At 46.6% G+C, this 15509-nt stretch overlaps 1 protein-coding gene across 2 annotated transcripts; it reads right to left on the reverse strand.

Annotated features, from left to right (window-relative positions):
* Positions 1 to 3747: 3747 nt before the first annotated feature.
* Bpifa3 (BPI fold containing family A member 3) lies at positions 3748 to 11890 on the reverse strand. 2 transcript variants are annotated; one of them, XM_028775344.1, is made up of 7 exons: positions 11564 to 11890; positions 8533 to 8683; positions 6697 to 6804; positions 5823 to 5972; positions 4856 to 4940; positions 4437 to 4500; positions 3748 to 3962 (listed from the first exon to the last, which is right to left on the reverse strand). In XM_028775344.1, exons 1-7 carry the CDS (start codon positions 11688 to 11690, stop codon positions 3949 to 3951), a joined length of 699 nt encoding a protein of 232 aa, XP_028631177.1. In that variant the 5' UTR covers positions 11691 to 11890; the 3' UTR covers positions 3748 to 3948. The 2 variants fall into 2 exon arrangements, with proteins under 2 accessions (XP_028631177.1, XP_028631176.1); XM_028775343.1 differs by having other exon boundaries at positions 3749 to 3967.
* Positions 11891 to 15509: the final 3619 nt, after the last annotated feature.

The following is a 15509-nucleotide window of genomic DNA, read 5'->3' on the forward strand; positions in this document are numbered from 1 at the left end:
GAGAGAGAGAGAGAGAGAGAGAGAGAGAGAGAGAGAGAGAGAGAGAGGAAGAAAATGGTGGGAGGGAGGGAGTTTTATGATAAAATGGATCTACTGGATCTTCTCAAGTACTGTTAGCCACAGGCAAACTTCCCTTGCCTTGACACTGATTTCTCCAGCATCAAGAGCAAACAGTATCAAGCCTTCAAGGGACCAAGGCCCTCCTTTCCCACTGATGCCCGACCAGTCCATACTCCTTTACATATACATATTCCATGACAGGTAAGGAAGGCATTCTTGTCAGAATGACATAAGACAGGCTCGGTCTTGTTAATGAAATAAAAAGGGGGAGAGGCGGAGAGCCTTTGAGGCTGCTTGGTAAGAATTTGACATGGGCCAAGGACAAGGAAATGGGCTGTTGGCAGGAATATAACATTGTCCAAGGAAAAGGAAGTAGGCTTCAGGAAGGAATATGACATTAGGCTAGAATAAAGAAGTAATTTCAGGCAGGAAACTAAATTTTAGGCTACAACAAGGAAATATGCTTCAAACTTGAAAATGACTTTTGGCTAGGACAGGGAAGTTGGCTTAGATATTTTGGTTATCCTGACAAGCCCTTAGAAACAGTGATCATGGGAGTATTCACGTAATTGTGTTTAATGCCTTGCTTGTTCTTTGAGTTTACTGTCTTGCTTGTTCCTTGACTACTTGCATCTATGGTATTGCTAGACCTTAAATCTAGAACTGACCTTAATACTTGCATGTAATTAAAATGGTATAAAAGCAAAAAGGAGGAGGGGGGATGAGATAGGGGGTTCTAGGGAGAGGAAATGGGGAAAGAGGATGGCAATTGAAATGTAACTAAATAAAATATCCAATAAAAAAAAGGGCAAACAGTAGCAAATGCCTCTTATGAGACACTAGGAACTCATACCACTTGTTATAATCCTTTGAGGGAAACTGAGGTTGAGAAAAGGCTGTGACCTGCCTGAGGTGACTTCACTAGGAGAGGTGACCACAGGCTGTGTTGCTTCAGTGCTTTCCAAGGACACATTTGCAGTCTTCTGTCCCAAAGGAACTGCCCATGTTCTCTGGAGGCCTCCCATGGGTCATGAGCCTGTCAGCAGGCTCAGAGTTCTAAACCTTACAGGGCTCATTAGCAGCTGGGTGACTCTGGGAAGTTGTTTTCCTCTGCATCCTTTTCCACCTCCTTCTTTTGCTTCATTTTTGAATTGAAAAGATATGTCAATAACTCAAGCTAAGGTCTACTGTCTTAGTGAACTTCAGAGTGTGAGGTACAACACTGTTAGCAACAAGAACCATAATGGAAATTGCTAGAACATTCTCATGGCTTCTTCTCTTTGAGCTAGGTTACCTCACCTAGAATTAACATGAAATTAACCACAAACACCTCCCAAGTCAGTGAGAGGTTAATGTGTGGGGCATGTCGTATAGCCCTAGTTACATTCCCAATTCAGAGCCTATCCGGCACAGAAGGTTTAAGGTTCCAAGAGGTAGGCCATGGACAAAAGTCCTTTTTGGGGATTACATTTCCGTTTTAAGCATCTGTCACAGTGAACCCCAAGAGCATCGGAGGGATCTATGTTCAAACAAGCTATTCTGGGAGCAAGTGTTATGGCTGAACCTCTGGCTCTGTGAATCTTAATATGAAGACAGAATTGGAAAAACACAGAGGCATCTTGATGGAGCCTGTAAGACAACCCAGGAGGTGGCAAGAGGAATGCAGACAAAAGCTATCCCCCAAGGAAGCAGACAGCCTTGTGGCCTAGCCCTACTGTGTTTGCTCTTTGACTCAAGAGCAGGAAGAACCCTGTAAGCCAAGGGCTATCAAGTGGAATGTTCAGGAACATGGTGTTTAGGGTTGCAAATCCCCAGTGAAGCATTTCGGATTAAGAAGTTTGAATTGAAAGATGGAGACAGAAGTTCTCTCGCCCTTTTCTCATCTCTGAGCAGTTGACACTTCCTTGTTTGAGCTTCTCAGTTCATTGGAACCTTGATTTCATCATATTCCCCTTGGGTGGGAGGGAAGTCTCAGGGAAGTCTTAGAAGGGAGAGAGGAAGGGGATATCTTGGGGTGGGGGTTCACAATTTAGTGTGTGAGCTTTGTGATCCATCTGCCTGCATGTGATTGATGGGGTTAGCAGGGCTGACAAGGCCAATTCCTCTCTGTGTGACTTTAGGCAAATAACGTATTCTTTCAGAACTCTCATGTGTAAATGGGGTGACAGTTTTGTATAGCACAGAGTTGCTGGTGAGGTGTTTAATGAGATTCTGAAGACTTGTCAAGTGCTTATTTATTTTTAAAGTTTTATTTTTATTTGTTTATGTGTATATATGCCACGTGTATGCCCATGGAAGCAGGAAGAAGGCACTGGTTTCTCTAAGAGCTGGAATTTCAGGCAGTTGTGGGCCATGGAATATGGGTGCTGGGATCTGAAACTGGATCTCTGAGAGAGTAGTAAGCACTCTTAACCATGGAGCCATCCCTCTAGCACATGTGTGATATTTATCCTTAACCTGTGATGAATTGGGATGGGAATCAGCATTCAATTTTGAGTAGCCCACAGACAAATAGTTAACAGTGAATTCAATGGCCTTGAAGAAACAATTTTCACATGGAAAACGTCTTGCAAGTGTTTTTTCATGTACTCCACACACACACGTGCTGCCCGAATTTTAAAACTTGCTAGAAACACACTATGATCAGAAAAAGTTACACACAAAAATAGCTGAATGAGTTTTCTACAGACTGAATACTCTTCCCCATAGCCAGTACTGGATTAAAGAAGAGGTTGTCATCAGTTCTTTAGAAGTCCCGACGGGTTGCCCAGCCCCGCCCTACAATTACCCTGTTCCTCAGCAATGTGCATCAGCTGTGGTGGTTTTGACTTCTGTGCCATCGGAACTGCAACACGTGCCCTTCAGGTCCGGCTTTTCTGATGCAACTTTGGAAGATGCACTCGTTCAGGTGTGTGAAGTGGAGGGTTCTTTTCATCACCATTGTTAACACAGGCTGCGACTCTCCTCCCTCCCTCCCTGTCTGTCCATCCTTGGGACATTTGGAGATATGGCTGCTTTACGGTTATTGTGTGCATTGCTGACACCCTTGTCTTTTGATAGTTCGTGGTGAACCTGCCCCATTACTAAGCTGAGCTCAGCTTGACTGAGTGTTGGCAGTTTCCTAAGGTGGTAGGGTGATTTCCCTGATGCTCACAGTATGCCATGGGCCCTGTGGAAGTTTTATTCCCACAAGGGCCCGGATGGTGATGCCCTTTGTCTAAGACACAGATAGTGAGTCTTCAGGTCAGGAGTTATCCATTGATTTTACCCAAACCTTTGCTGAGCTTGCCCTCGATTCCATCTCTTGCTTTGGGACTGGAGACACTGGTTACTCATGGACTCATACCTTTATAGAGCTAAATCTGGTATGATTCAGAGTCTACTTTGCATTTCTTCTCTATTATGCTTTCTATGTACACCCTGGGAACCCAGCAATAGACATGGTACACAGTAAGTGTTCAACTAAACCTAGATGAGCAAATGTGTCTGGTTTCTCCCTGCTTTGACCAAGGTCCCTGGCTGCAAACAACAGGCTATTGTGGGCATTCCTCACCATTACCAGCATGATGAACAAACCAGGGATATTTGCTCTAAAGCTTGAGGTGGGGGTGGAGGGTGGTGTGTAGGGGTGGTGTGGGGGTGTGTAAGGGGCTTGGGCTGGTGTATCCTTCAGGTAGTGTTGATGTATCCTTCAGAGTTATAGTTTATTGTTGGAAAGGACAGGATGTCTTGGGACCTGGGGGTCATTTTTCCAGGGGACAGCAGAAGCCACACACTGAGAGAAACTTAAACTCTCAACCGAAAGTACTTCCTTCTGACCAATGGCAGGCAATGGGAGGCCCCTCGAGCCTGGTAGCAGAGATTTGACTGATTCAGGGTTGACCAAGATTATGAGCAGCCACCTGTTCTGAAAGGAGAAGGGGAGTCTTGGTTGCTAGGTGATCCTTCTAATCCCCAGGTCCACAGAGAAGGGGCTGCTACTCCATGCATCCCCCAAGGGCTGGGGCCAGGAGCATTCCCATCACCTGTTCAAATGACTTCCTGCCCTCTATTTCCAAGAATGTGAGCTCCACCAGGGCAGGGGGCTGAGGAAGTTCAACTATCTCTGGAGCAGAGCTTGTCTTGATTTTAGACAGGGGAGTGTCCGCCCTACTGGACTTGCAGAGCTCTTGGGGAAAGCTAGAATATCCAGTCTGGTGACTTGGTAGGGTACAGCTTAGTTGGCCACAGTTGCTTCTGTTCTCCCCACTCACATGGTGGGCAAGCATTGCAGTAGAGTACCTATCTTATGTTCTCCCAGCACGTGAGAGCTGTGGCTCCTCTCTCAGTGGCTACCAGTTCCAAGGAGGTCTCTCGGGATGGACGGCAACACTCACCCACTAGGCCTTTCAACAGCTTCACATCCAGCTGCCGGAGGATCTCACCAATCAGAGGACATACCTAGGCCCCCAGCACAGACAGAGGATCAGCCAAGGATAGGAAGGAACTGACGTCTCCGAGGCAGGGGGCACCAGCACCACTGGATTTCAGCAGGACCCAGCAAACCACAGGAGGCATGCAAAATACACCCATATCTACCTCCTGAATCCCCATGAGCCTCTGAGGCTTCAGCTGTTCCTGTGCTACATACGAGGACACAGACACTTAGGGTGGTTGTCCCTTGCCATTGGCTACTGATACTTGCTGTCAGGTTCCACATCCCAGCAGCAGAAGTTGTTTGCTAAGTTCCCTGTATCTGTACCTCGATCCTCAGACTCACAAATGCCTACAGGGAAGACAGTTTCCTTAAACTTACCTGACTTTCTACCAGATTTGGGATAACTTTCCCTAGGCTTTCTCTGAGGTTGTGGAGAAAATGCTTCATCTTGGGTGAGGCTGCCCTAGGAGAAGAGGTGGGAAATTCAAGACAGAACGAAGCAGTCCAGGCTACACAAAGGCTGGGATGTACGTGCCAAACAGGCTCTTGAATTCTCACTTGGCCATCTAGGGAGGTATTCTTGTTAGGAATAGTCAATGGGGACCCAGAGAGGTAATGTGACATGGCCAAGGTCACATAGGAACAAGTGGCAACTCTTCTTAGGACCATGGCAGGAGAGCACTAGAGTTTATGGTCTTCCTCTACATTGCTAATGCCTGCCCCAGTCTAAGCTGTTGCCACACACCTGACGCTTACACAGGCCATGATACTTCACGAGAAGTATCATGGCTCAGCATTTGGAAATTACAGAGAGAAATCAGCACACCCCTCACAATGGTCTATTGAGGTGGACAAGTGGCCGGTCAGCCCCCAGGGCTCCATAAAATTCTCGTTTCTGTCTTGTTCACCCTGGTGTCTCTAGCATTAGGCAGGGTGCTTGGCATTAGGCGATGGAAGGGATTCTGGAAGAAAGATCCCATGTGCAGGCACAGGGGTGTGAAGAATGACTGTCAATGGAGGAAAAATGGCCACAGAGCCAGGCAGCAGCGAGGGTAGAGGGACTCAAGAAGTATTTCTGAGTTTGTACTCCCCCCAAAGGCTTTGGAGCAGGACCTTAGGGGAAAGAGCAGACTTCCACCTTCAAAAGGTATTTCTGCAGTGGGTGGATAACAGGGTGAACACAGGGAACACAGGGAGGAGGGGCCTGGCTTCTGGGAGGGGAGAACAGGAGGAGAAAGTCCTAGCAAAGTGATGAAGTCCGGTTTGGGCTTAGGAGGACGGGTGGGGATATGGAGCCACAGCCGCTCATGAGCCAGGACTGTCTTGGGAAAGCAGAAGGCCTTACTCAGTGGACATGGATGCATCCTCACTGCTGGGCTCCATTTGGCACCTGCCCATCACCAGCTCCCTCCGGCCGAACTCGTCTTTCTCCAGCCAGGACTCTGCAGCAAGGGCCATGCGGGGGTGCGTTTTGATGATATTGGAATTGAAGGGCCTGTGGTAAGAAAGGAGGAGGAGCGACTGCGTGGCCAGAGGTGGGGGTGGCCAGAGGTGGGGGTGGCCAGAGGTGGGGGTGGCCAGAGGTGGGGGTGGCCAGAGGTGGGGGTGGCCAGCAAGAAGTGTGGCAAAGCCAGGCACCACTCATCGTCTTCCTAACAACCCACGTCCACTAAGCCCTAGGTTAGTAAGGAGGCACTGGTCATTGACCTTTGTGACTTCAACACTTGTTTTTACATTTTCTGGTGCCAGAACTGTAATGTAAAGCCTGGACATATTAAGGGCAAGCTCTCCCACTGAACCCATGCCCACTCTGCACTCCCAGACTTAGACTGACCCTTGGAAATTCAAGAATTGAGAGTAAGCCACCATTTCAAGAGCTTTTCTGTATAACTGCAGCTGCTATTTCTCTTACAGGAAGTCTGAGCAGGAGGGGAATGAGCAGACAGAGAAAAGAAATCAGAGTGGCTCTCCTCCTTTCTATCATGGGACACAGCTAGTGACATCACATGAGTTTGAATGGGCAAATGACCCCCTCCACTGAGAGTGTCATCTCCACTGCTGCAGAAGAAACCAAGGTTCAGGTCACAATTTGAGTTCAGTTTAGGGTCACTAAAGGTCTGAACTTCCTAGTCTGCCACCCTCACTGCATCCTGAGCTTCCAGGTCCTCAGGAAGAAGGAAAAGTGTCCCAAAGATGCTGCTTTGTTAGGCAAGACTCACAGTTTGAATTCAATGTCAAATTCAAGCGTGATGTTTGCGGAGAACCACTCTTTGGGGAAAGCCATCTGGATCCCACCACAGTCCAGCTGCACATTGGTAATGTTGATGCTACAAGGGGAGAAAAGAAGAGACCCCACAAGGATGAGGAAGACAACTCAGAAACAAGGCCAGGCTTGTCTTCAGGGAGGATCTGGTGGTAGAGCTGGAGTCAGAGCCTGGGGTGGATGTTCTGACAGTCTGGGCGGCCAGCTGTTGAAGAGCTCCTGAGGCATTCCCCACAGCCATCGATTGTGCAGTACAGAACCAGATGTTGACAGCATCCATCCTAGGACTCAGGCTCTTTTCAGACCAAGGGCCTATCATCTGGGAGTCCACAGGGAAGCTCCTTGGCTTTTTCAAACACTATATCCCCAAATTGTTATCTGCAAACCACCTTGGCCTATTTACAATATATATCCTGAGTTTGACTACCTCTGCTGCCCATACTGCCTCGTCCTAAAGATGCTTCAGTTCCATTCCTGGGCTCACTGCTGTGATCTTGACCTCTCTTTAGACTATTCTCCATGAGGCAGCCTGGGTGACCTTCCTACCACCCCTTGTACCCTGATACAAACTGTACACAATGACCTGCAGGGTCTATGCACATTTGTCTTGTGGTATTGGTTTTCCCACCTCTCCACCCACCCTTGGCTCAGCCAGACATGGAGGTACTCTCTTCTTTGAACACACTGATCTCTTCTCTACCTCAGGGCCTTTGCACCTACAGCACCTTCTTCCCAGACCATGTCCCATAGCCCTCATGCTATTTGCCTTTTTCTCTTCATTTAAGGGTCATCTCTTGGACAGGTCCTGGTCAGCCCCCTCACTCTCACCCTCACCTTGCTAAATTTGTTTTCATGGCATGTCCCTTCACCTAAAATTAGTTATTTCTCTCTGGGGTCTAGTCCACTGAGATGGAGGCTTCCCAAAGGTAAAGGTCAAAGGTCTTGCTCACAGCTTTCTTCTCAATGTGATTGATACCCAGTAGGTATTTGGTGATAATTGTAACATTTGTTAAAGGAATAACTAAAAAGAAGTGAATTGGGCTGCATGATTCATAGGAAAACCCTGCTAGTGACTACTGTGGTTCATTCAAATGGAGACAAATTAGGAATTCAAGTCAAGAGAAAATGTAGAACACTTTTGAGGGTAGAGCAAGCAGAACAGTGGAGGGCAGGAGGGAGATCTGGGTCAAGGGAGCAGTCTCAGTGGCTCTGGGTAGGATTTACCCAGTTCTGCCATGGGACCCCCAGCTACTGAGGGTTATATATCTCCTGTGTTGACCACAGAAATTCTGTGCATGACAGTCAGAGTCCACAGCATCTCCTGTGGGTGGCACCATCACTATGACTGTTTATCTGTTGAGGGCCCATGGTTTGTGGGTAGTGTAGTTCACTCCTTATGCAGAGCCACAAAAGCCATGTCCTACTTGAATGGAGATTCAAGTGTCTGGTTGCATCCTTGGTCTTCTTTGATATCCTGGATATTTATTCAGGCTCTGTTCTGTGCCCTCATTTTACACGTGAGTTTAGAATGGACAAATATTTTCCCTAAAGTTAATGGCAAAGGTGGGCTTTAAGTGCAGAAATGTGTATTTTCCCTGATTTACCACTTCCCCCAAAATCTCCTGGCAGTGGCCTCCAGACTGTTCTCATCTTTGGCTTTGTCTCTTGTTTTCCTTACATCTTAATGCCTTCCTTCTTCATAAATCTTGCTCTCTGTTTTGCCCATTCTGCCCTCTGGCCATCTCTAGAGTGCCCCCGACCACAGAATCTACAGTAGGAGTCAAGGTCTTACCTGATTTCTTGCTGCTGCTGGAAGTTCATGCCACCGATCAGCCAGCCCACCATCCCTGGGGCCACTGTCCCTGAGACGTTCAGACGGTCCAGAAGGCGCATGCTCTGGATCCGTCCTTCTGCGTTGTGCTTCAGGAGGCCCTGTGCAATAACTGGAAATGGGAAGGGATGGTGATGTGCATATTGCTGTTTAAGGACAGAGGTATGGAGGCAGCAGGCCTGGGGTGAGCCCAGAGTATCCCTTTTCTGTTGAGCACTTATTCATGTTTCTATATTGTAGTGGTTTGGATAGATTTGGCCCCCATAGACTCATGTGTATGAATTCTTGGCCATAGAGAGTGGCACTATTTGGAGGTGTGGCCTTATTGGGGTAGGTGTGGCCTTGTTGGAGGAAGTGCTTCATTGTGGGGGCAGGATTTAAGGTTTCCTATGATCAAGCTCCACCCAGTGTAGAATTCCAGTCCTGTCTTGGCTGCCCACAGATGATAGTTTCCTTCTGTTGCCTTCTGATCAAGATGTAGAACTCTTAACTCCTCCAGCACCATGTCTGTCTGCACACTGCCACACTTCCTACCATGATAATAATGGACTGAACCTCTGAAGCTGTAAGCCAGCCCCAATTAAGTGTTTTATGTATAAGAGTTGCCTTGATCATGGTGTCTCTTCACAGCAATAAAACTCCAACTAAGATACATGTCTCCCATAGAGAAGAAACAGATCCATATTAAAAAGTTTCCTAAGTGGAAACTATGGCTGAAGATCTCTCCTAGTTGTACCGTAAAAACCAACTAGGAATATATTTTAAAAAATCATTTACTCTGCAGAAAAAAAGCTATAAATTCTCAAGGGATCAACTTGAGAAACCATGATCAGAATTTCCATAGGATTTTATGAGGCATAGTGTAAAATCTGATTAACAACATGCTAAGCCTATGGCCAGGGTCTTCCATTGTGAACATATTCATTTCCTCTAAATATACAGATAGATTTAGTGTGACTGAAACTAGATGTCTTTCAGAGGAACTCAGCACACTGGAGAATTCATGGGGAAGAATAAAATGTCGGTCAGAAGCAGTATTCCACAATGAAGCAATGATTAAAGTACAATGTCGCAGAGCCAGGTCTGAAAGCAGGTGAGTTCTCATGTTGGGCATGTAGTCGGTTATGAGATGGGCTGGGAAACTGACTCACGTGGGCAGGAATGAGGCCGGGTTTTACTTTTCATGCACAGATGCACATAGAGATAAACGTCCACTGTGCAGATTAACACCCTCAGCGTGGAAGGTAAAACTAGAACACTGTTGAAATAGACAACTAGAGTAATTCTGGGCTGTGACGAGATCCTGGGCCTCCTGCCTGCTGCACCTAGCTCTCCACCCCTCTCCCCACAGCACAGATCAGTCTGGTCCTGGTCACTCTGGACTGTCTTAGATGTCTCTGTCTCTGCCTCTGGCTATGTTCTGTTATACATCTATAATAAACCTTCTCCTCCATCATAAAAAGACTCAAAACACAAACTATATAATGATACATTGATGAATTGGAATCTATTCCTGTTTGGAAATGTCAATAGGTGTCATTTGGGAGGAGTACTGGCCATCTTTTGTTCTGTCTGCACAATCAGTCAACTGTGGATTGGAAATATTTGGAAAAAGTTACATGTGTTCTGAACATGTCCATTCTTTCTCGCCATTATTCCCTGAATGAGCTACAATGGTTATTTACAAGCCAGTCACATTGTCCTAGGTCTTACAAGTAATCTAGAAATGGTTTCAAGTATGAGGAGGGTTTACATCAGTGGCAGACACTGTACCATTTTATGTAAAGGGTTGGTGCACCCAAAGATTCTAGGATCTGAGGGGAACCTGGAACTGATCCCCATATGGGTACCTAGGTACAACTGTATTTGAGATAGTGCTTTCAAGGCAGTCAACACATTTAAGTGAGGTCATAGAGTCAGCCCTCATCCAATTGAACAGGTATCTTTGTAAGAAGAAGACATCAGATATGTCCTTCTCTGACAGGCTGTGAGAAAGTGCCATCCACAAGCCAGCAAGAGAAGTCCCTCCTCAGACATCAAATCTGTCATCACCCTTAACTTGAATTTCTAACTTACAGACTATGTAAAAAAATCTGTTTATGTTCTGCTATCACCATTCCAATCCTACCCCACCTATGGCATTTTGCTTTGGCAGCCCTGGCTAGTTGGCACAGGTGTATACTCTCCCATGGTGGAGGGCATGGGAGACAGCTATGTTCTCTTACAACTGGAGTGAGAGTACACTAGCACAGCCATTTTAACAGTTTCAATTAAACTGAGCTTACATCTGTTCTGGATATATGTATCCCAGAGGAATTCTCTCACATGTTCTAATGGAGATATTCTCAAGGATGCTTATCTCAGTGATGCTTACAGCAACAGGAAGACACAGACAGCCTAGGTGGCAGTCCTGAGAGAGCAGCCAATTAAATGGAGGTAACAGAAGATATGGACTTCTTTGCACTCATCAAAGCAAGCGAGATGCCATCAGTGTAAAGCGGGCATTTTTATGCTGAAAAGCAGAGTGAGTGACAAATCAGTTGTACAAACACCTCATGCAAAGGATGCAGACATGGGTTGCTGTTGTTTTCAGAGAGTCTCACAATATAAAACCAGGCCAGCCTTAAACTCAGAGATGTGCCTATTTCTAACTTCCAGGTACTGGGATTAAAGGCATGCATACCACCATGCCCATCTAGATACAGACATAGTTAGAAATATATGCTAAGCACACAGCAGTTCCTGCCAAGGATGGGATGGGAATGAGGATAAGGGAGAAAGAGAAAGTAACACAGGAGATCATGTGCTATGAGTTGGAAAAAATTAACCCACTCTCAGTTTCCTGTACTTAAGATCCAAGGGATAAATAAAAATAAATAAATAAATAAATAAATAAATAAATAAATAAGAGGCTCAGCAGTCAGTGGTGGGGCCCAGGCTATGTCCTCCCCACACCCTATGGACAGGACACTAAGCCCACTGGTAAGCTCACTTCTTGCTAGGGTGGACCGGCCATCCTTGTGGGCCTTGGTCAGTCCAGGCCAAGGCTGCTTGGGCAGGGTTGAGGGCAAGGCTAACAATCCCAGGAAGAGGACCAGGAACCTCCAGAGTAGAAGCATCTCAGGTGCTGGCACCCGAACCTGCAGGTGTCAGTAATGGTCCAGCAGGGCCCAGGCAGTTGGCTGTGAGTATGGCCACCCAGATTGATGGGCTTACAGCTGTCTTTGGACAGGTGGCTCCACAGCTGCCCCCAGCATGCTGTGGGAGGTGGTGCAAATGGCTCTGGCAGCTGCTCCCTGCGCTAGCTCACATGGACAGCAGATGCAAAAGGCCAGGTCCGCAGAGGCAGGCTTGGTTGCTTAGAGACACTCACCAGAGCTACTGTTGGGTCATCCAATAGGAGTCCTCTCCCTGATCCTGGGCATAAGCTACATGTTGGTGACTCTTCAGTGAGGATGATCAACACAGAGAGCATGGTCCAATTGGAATAGAATTTTCTTATTCCTTCTTCTTTGGGAGTGGGGGAGGTTTCCAGAATTTATTCCTCTCCTAACTGCAAGGCTGTATCCCTTGAACCCCATCTCCTCACTTGCTTCCCCCTGTAGCAAGCCCTGCTCCACTCTGTTTTTCTGCTGTCTACTTTTTTAGATCCTACTTTCCAGTGAGCTCACACTTGAAGTCTGTCAGCATCTGGCTCGTTTCACATAGCATAATGGCCCCCTGGTCCGTTCACACCATCAGACATGGTGGCATTTTCTCCTTTGCAAAGGCTTAATGACATTCCACTTACCCCCTGATAAACACTGCAGTCAATGTGAAGACTGCTTCAGTGAACAGAGAAGGACAGGCGTCTCTCTGATGTGGAATTTTATTTCCCCTATAAACCCAGAAGCAGGATTGCTAGATCATATGGTGGTTTAGCTTTTTTTTTTTTTTTTTGGTGTGTGTGTGTGCAGCGAACGTTTATTAATGGTATTTTAGAGAGTAGGGAGGTCTCCCTAGGCCCCTCCTGTTGTTATCGGGGGTCCGGGAAGGAAATTGTGAGGGAGATGCTCAGTGTTGGGGACAGGGACTCCTCAGCAACTGAGGGCCTCTCTCTTGCTCTCAGTGTCCTTGCTGGGGTGGGTGGTCCAGGGTTTCTTACTCCTTGGAGGCCATGTAGGTCATGAGGTCCACGACCCTGTTGCTGTAGCCGTATTCATTGTCCTACCAGGAAATGAGCTTTACAAAGTTGTCATTGAGAGCAATGCCAGCCCCAGCATCAAAGGTGGAAGAGTGGGAGTTGCTGTTGATGTTGCAGGAGACAACCTGGTCCTCAGTGTAGCCCAGGATGCCCTTCAGTGGGCCCTCAGATGCCTGCTTCAACACCTTCTTGATGTCATCATACTTGGCAGGTTTCTCCAGGCGGCATGTCAGATCCACAATGGATACATTGGGGGTAGGAAAACGGAAAGCCATGCCAGTGAGCTTCCCTTTCAGCTCTGGGATGACCTTGCCCACAGTCTTGGCAGCACCAGTGGATGCAGGGATGATGTTCTGGGCAGCCCCACGCCCATCACACCACAGCTTTCAGAGGGACCATCTACAGTCTTCTGAGTGGCAGTGATGGCATGGACTGTGGTCCTGAGCCCTTCCACGATGCCAAAGTTGTCATGGATGACTTTGGTCAGGGGGGCTAAGCAGTTGGTGGTGCAGGATGAATTGCTGACAATCTTGAGTGAGTTGTCATATTTCTTGTTGTTCACACCCATCACAAACATGGAGGCATTGGCAGAAGAGACAGAGATGATGACCCTTTTGGCTCTACCCTTCAAGTGGGCCCCAGCCTTCTCCATGGTGGTGAAGACACCAGTGGACTCCGCAACATACTCAGCACCAGCGTCACCCCATTTGATGTTAGTGGGATCTCACTCCTGGAAGATGGTGATGGGCTTCCCGTTGATGACAAGCTTTCCATTCTCAGCTTTGACTGTGCCGTTGAATTTGTCATGGGTGGAGTCATACTGGAACATGTAGACCATGTAGTTGAGGTCAATGAAGGGGTCATTGATGGCAACAATCTCCACTTTGCCAGATGCAGAAGGCAGCCCTGGTAACCAGGCGCCCAATACGGCCAAATCCTTTCACGCCGACCTTCACCATTTTGTCTATGGGACAAGGCTGGCAGTGCACAAGAAGATGTGGCGATCTCTGGAACAGGGAGGAGCAGAGAGCTGGTTTAACTTTTTCCTCCTATATTGTTTTCTACACAACCAATTTACATCCCCAATCAGCAAAGCAACAGGCTTAATTAATGTTCTAAGATTTGATATCTTTCAACTTTGTTTTTAATATAATATTTTTGTTTATTCTTTGAATATTTCATACACATATTCAGCATATTTTGATTATATCCACCCTCCACTCCTTCCATCTTCCTCCAGATCCCACAACACATCCTGCTGCCAATATCAAGTGTTTTTAAATTACTCATTGAGTTCAGTTAGTGCTGCCGATATGCACGAGCATGGAGCTGTCCATTAGACCATAGGCAACCTACCCTTAGCCACATCCACAAAGGAAGAGGACTCTCCCTCTTTTAGAAGCCTCTTTTAGTTGTCTCAGCTAAGGACAGGGCCTCGTGGACCATCCATTTACTATGCTGGAATTTTAGCTGGTTTGATCTTTATGCAGGTAAGCACAGCTGCTGTAGGCTCACGAATGCAGTGGCCGTATCATGTCCACAAGACGGCATTTTATAGCACCCCTCCTCATCTCTGGATCTTACATCCTTTCCCTCTTTTGTAATGTTCCCCGAGTCTTGGGGAGGGATGGATATAGATACATCATTTGGGCTAACCACTCATCAACTGTGAGTTTTTGTATTATTAGCTGCTGCCTACCGCAAAATGGGATTCTTTGACTAAGGTCAAGACTTTCACTTATCTATGGGTACAAGCATAAATATTTAGAAAGCAGTTTGAGAACATGTCCATTTATCAATACAGTAGTAATTGGCTCCCCGAGGATCTATGACCACCTCAGCTATGGGCGTTTGACAAGGTTTGCAGTTACAGTGAACTACCTTCTGCGGGGCAGGTATCAAATCCAATCGGAAAGTGACTGGTTCCTTCCATAACAGCCATATCATCATTACACCGATGGGTACATCTTGTCTGATGGCTTGATATTGTAGCCTGAATGGCTCAGTACTGGATACTCTCATTGTCCTCAACCCCAGAGGACTAAATACCACATAGCACCTTCCAGCAATACTAAAGCTAGCCAACAGGGAAGAAGTTTCTTGGTCATTTCCAGATTGATCTGTGTCCTACAACCAAGTGTGGGGTATCTTCAATTTTTAGGTCAGCACACAGAGTGTTGGGTTTCATCATGGTATGAAATATGGGTTATTACACTTTGTTCCTACTGTCTCCCCTCCCTCACTGCTCTGCACCATGTCTCCCGCCCTGTTTCAGCTGTTCCCTTCCTTCTTGTTTTCTTACCACATGTATCCCATTGTTTTTTACATTCCCCACCTCCTTTAAGATATCTTTCCTCCCAACCATGATCCTCCACACATATATTTACACACACACACACAATTTTAAATCTAGTACTACACAGAAGGGAAAACACATACTATTTATCTTTCTAAGTCTGGGTTATTTTGCTTAACACAATGACTTCTCACTCCATTTGTTTTCATACAAGTGTCATTATTCCAGTCTTTTTTACAACTGTTTACGCTTCCACATTTTCTTTACTCATTCATCTGCTGACAGATCTCTAAGCTGGCTCTGTTGTTTTTTACTATTGTGAGCAGGGGAGCTAGAAATACACATGTGTAAGCGTGTCTGTGGTATGTTGACTTAGTGTTGCCCAGAGAGTGGTATTTGAGTCATTTGATAGTCCTTCCTTCCTTCCTTCCTTCCTTCCTTCCTTCCTTCCTTCCTTCC

Source organism: Grammomys surdaster, unplaced genomic scaffold, assembly GCF_004785775.1.
Source record: "Grammomys surdaster isolate TR1022 unplaced genomic scaffold, NIH_TR_1.0 254, whole genome shotgun sequence".
In the NCBI taxonomy this organism is placed as follows: Eukaryota; Metazoa; Chordata; class Mammalia; order Rodentia; family Muridae; genus Grammomys; species Grammomys surdaster.

Coding starts and splice junctions, on each gene's coding strand:
- Bpifa3 (XM_028775343.1), bottom strand. CDS start 11,690: ATGCTTCTACTCTGGAGGTTCCTGGTCCTCTTCCTGGGATTGTTAGCC. Junction 8,684..11,563: donor CCGGTCCACCCTAGCAAGAA/GTGAGCTTACCA, acceptor TCCCATTTCCAG/TTATTGCACAGGGCCTCCTG. Junction 6,805..8,532: donor CAGCAGCAGCAAGAAATCAG/GTAAGACCTTGA, acceptor CTCCCCTTGTAG/CATCAACATTACCAATGTGC.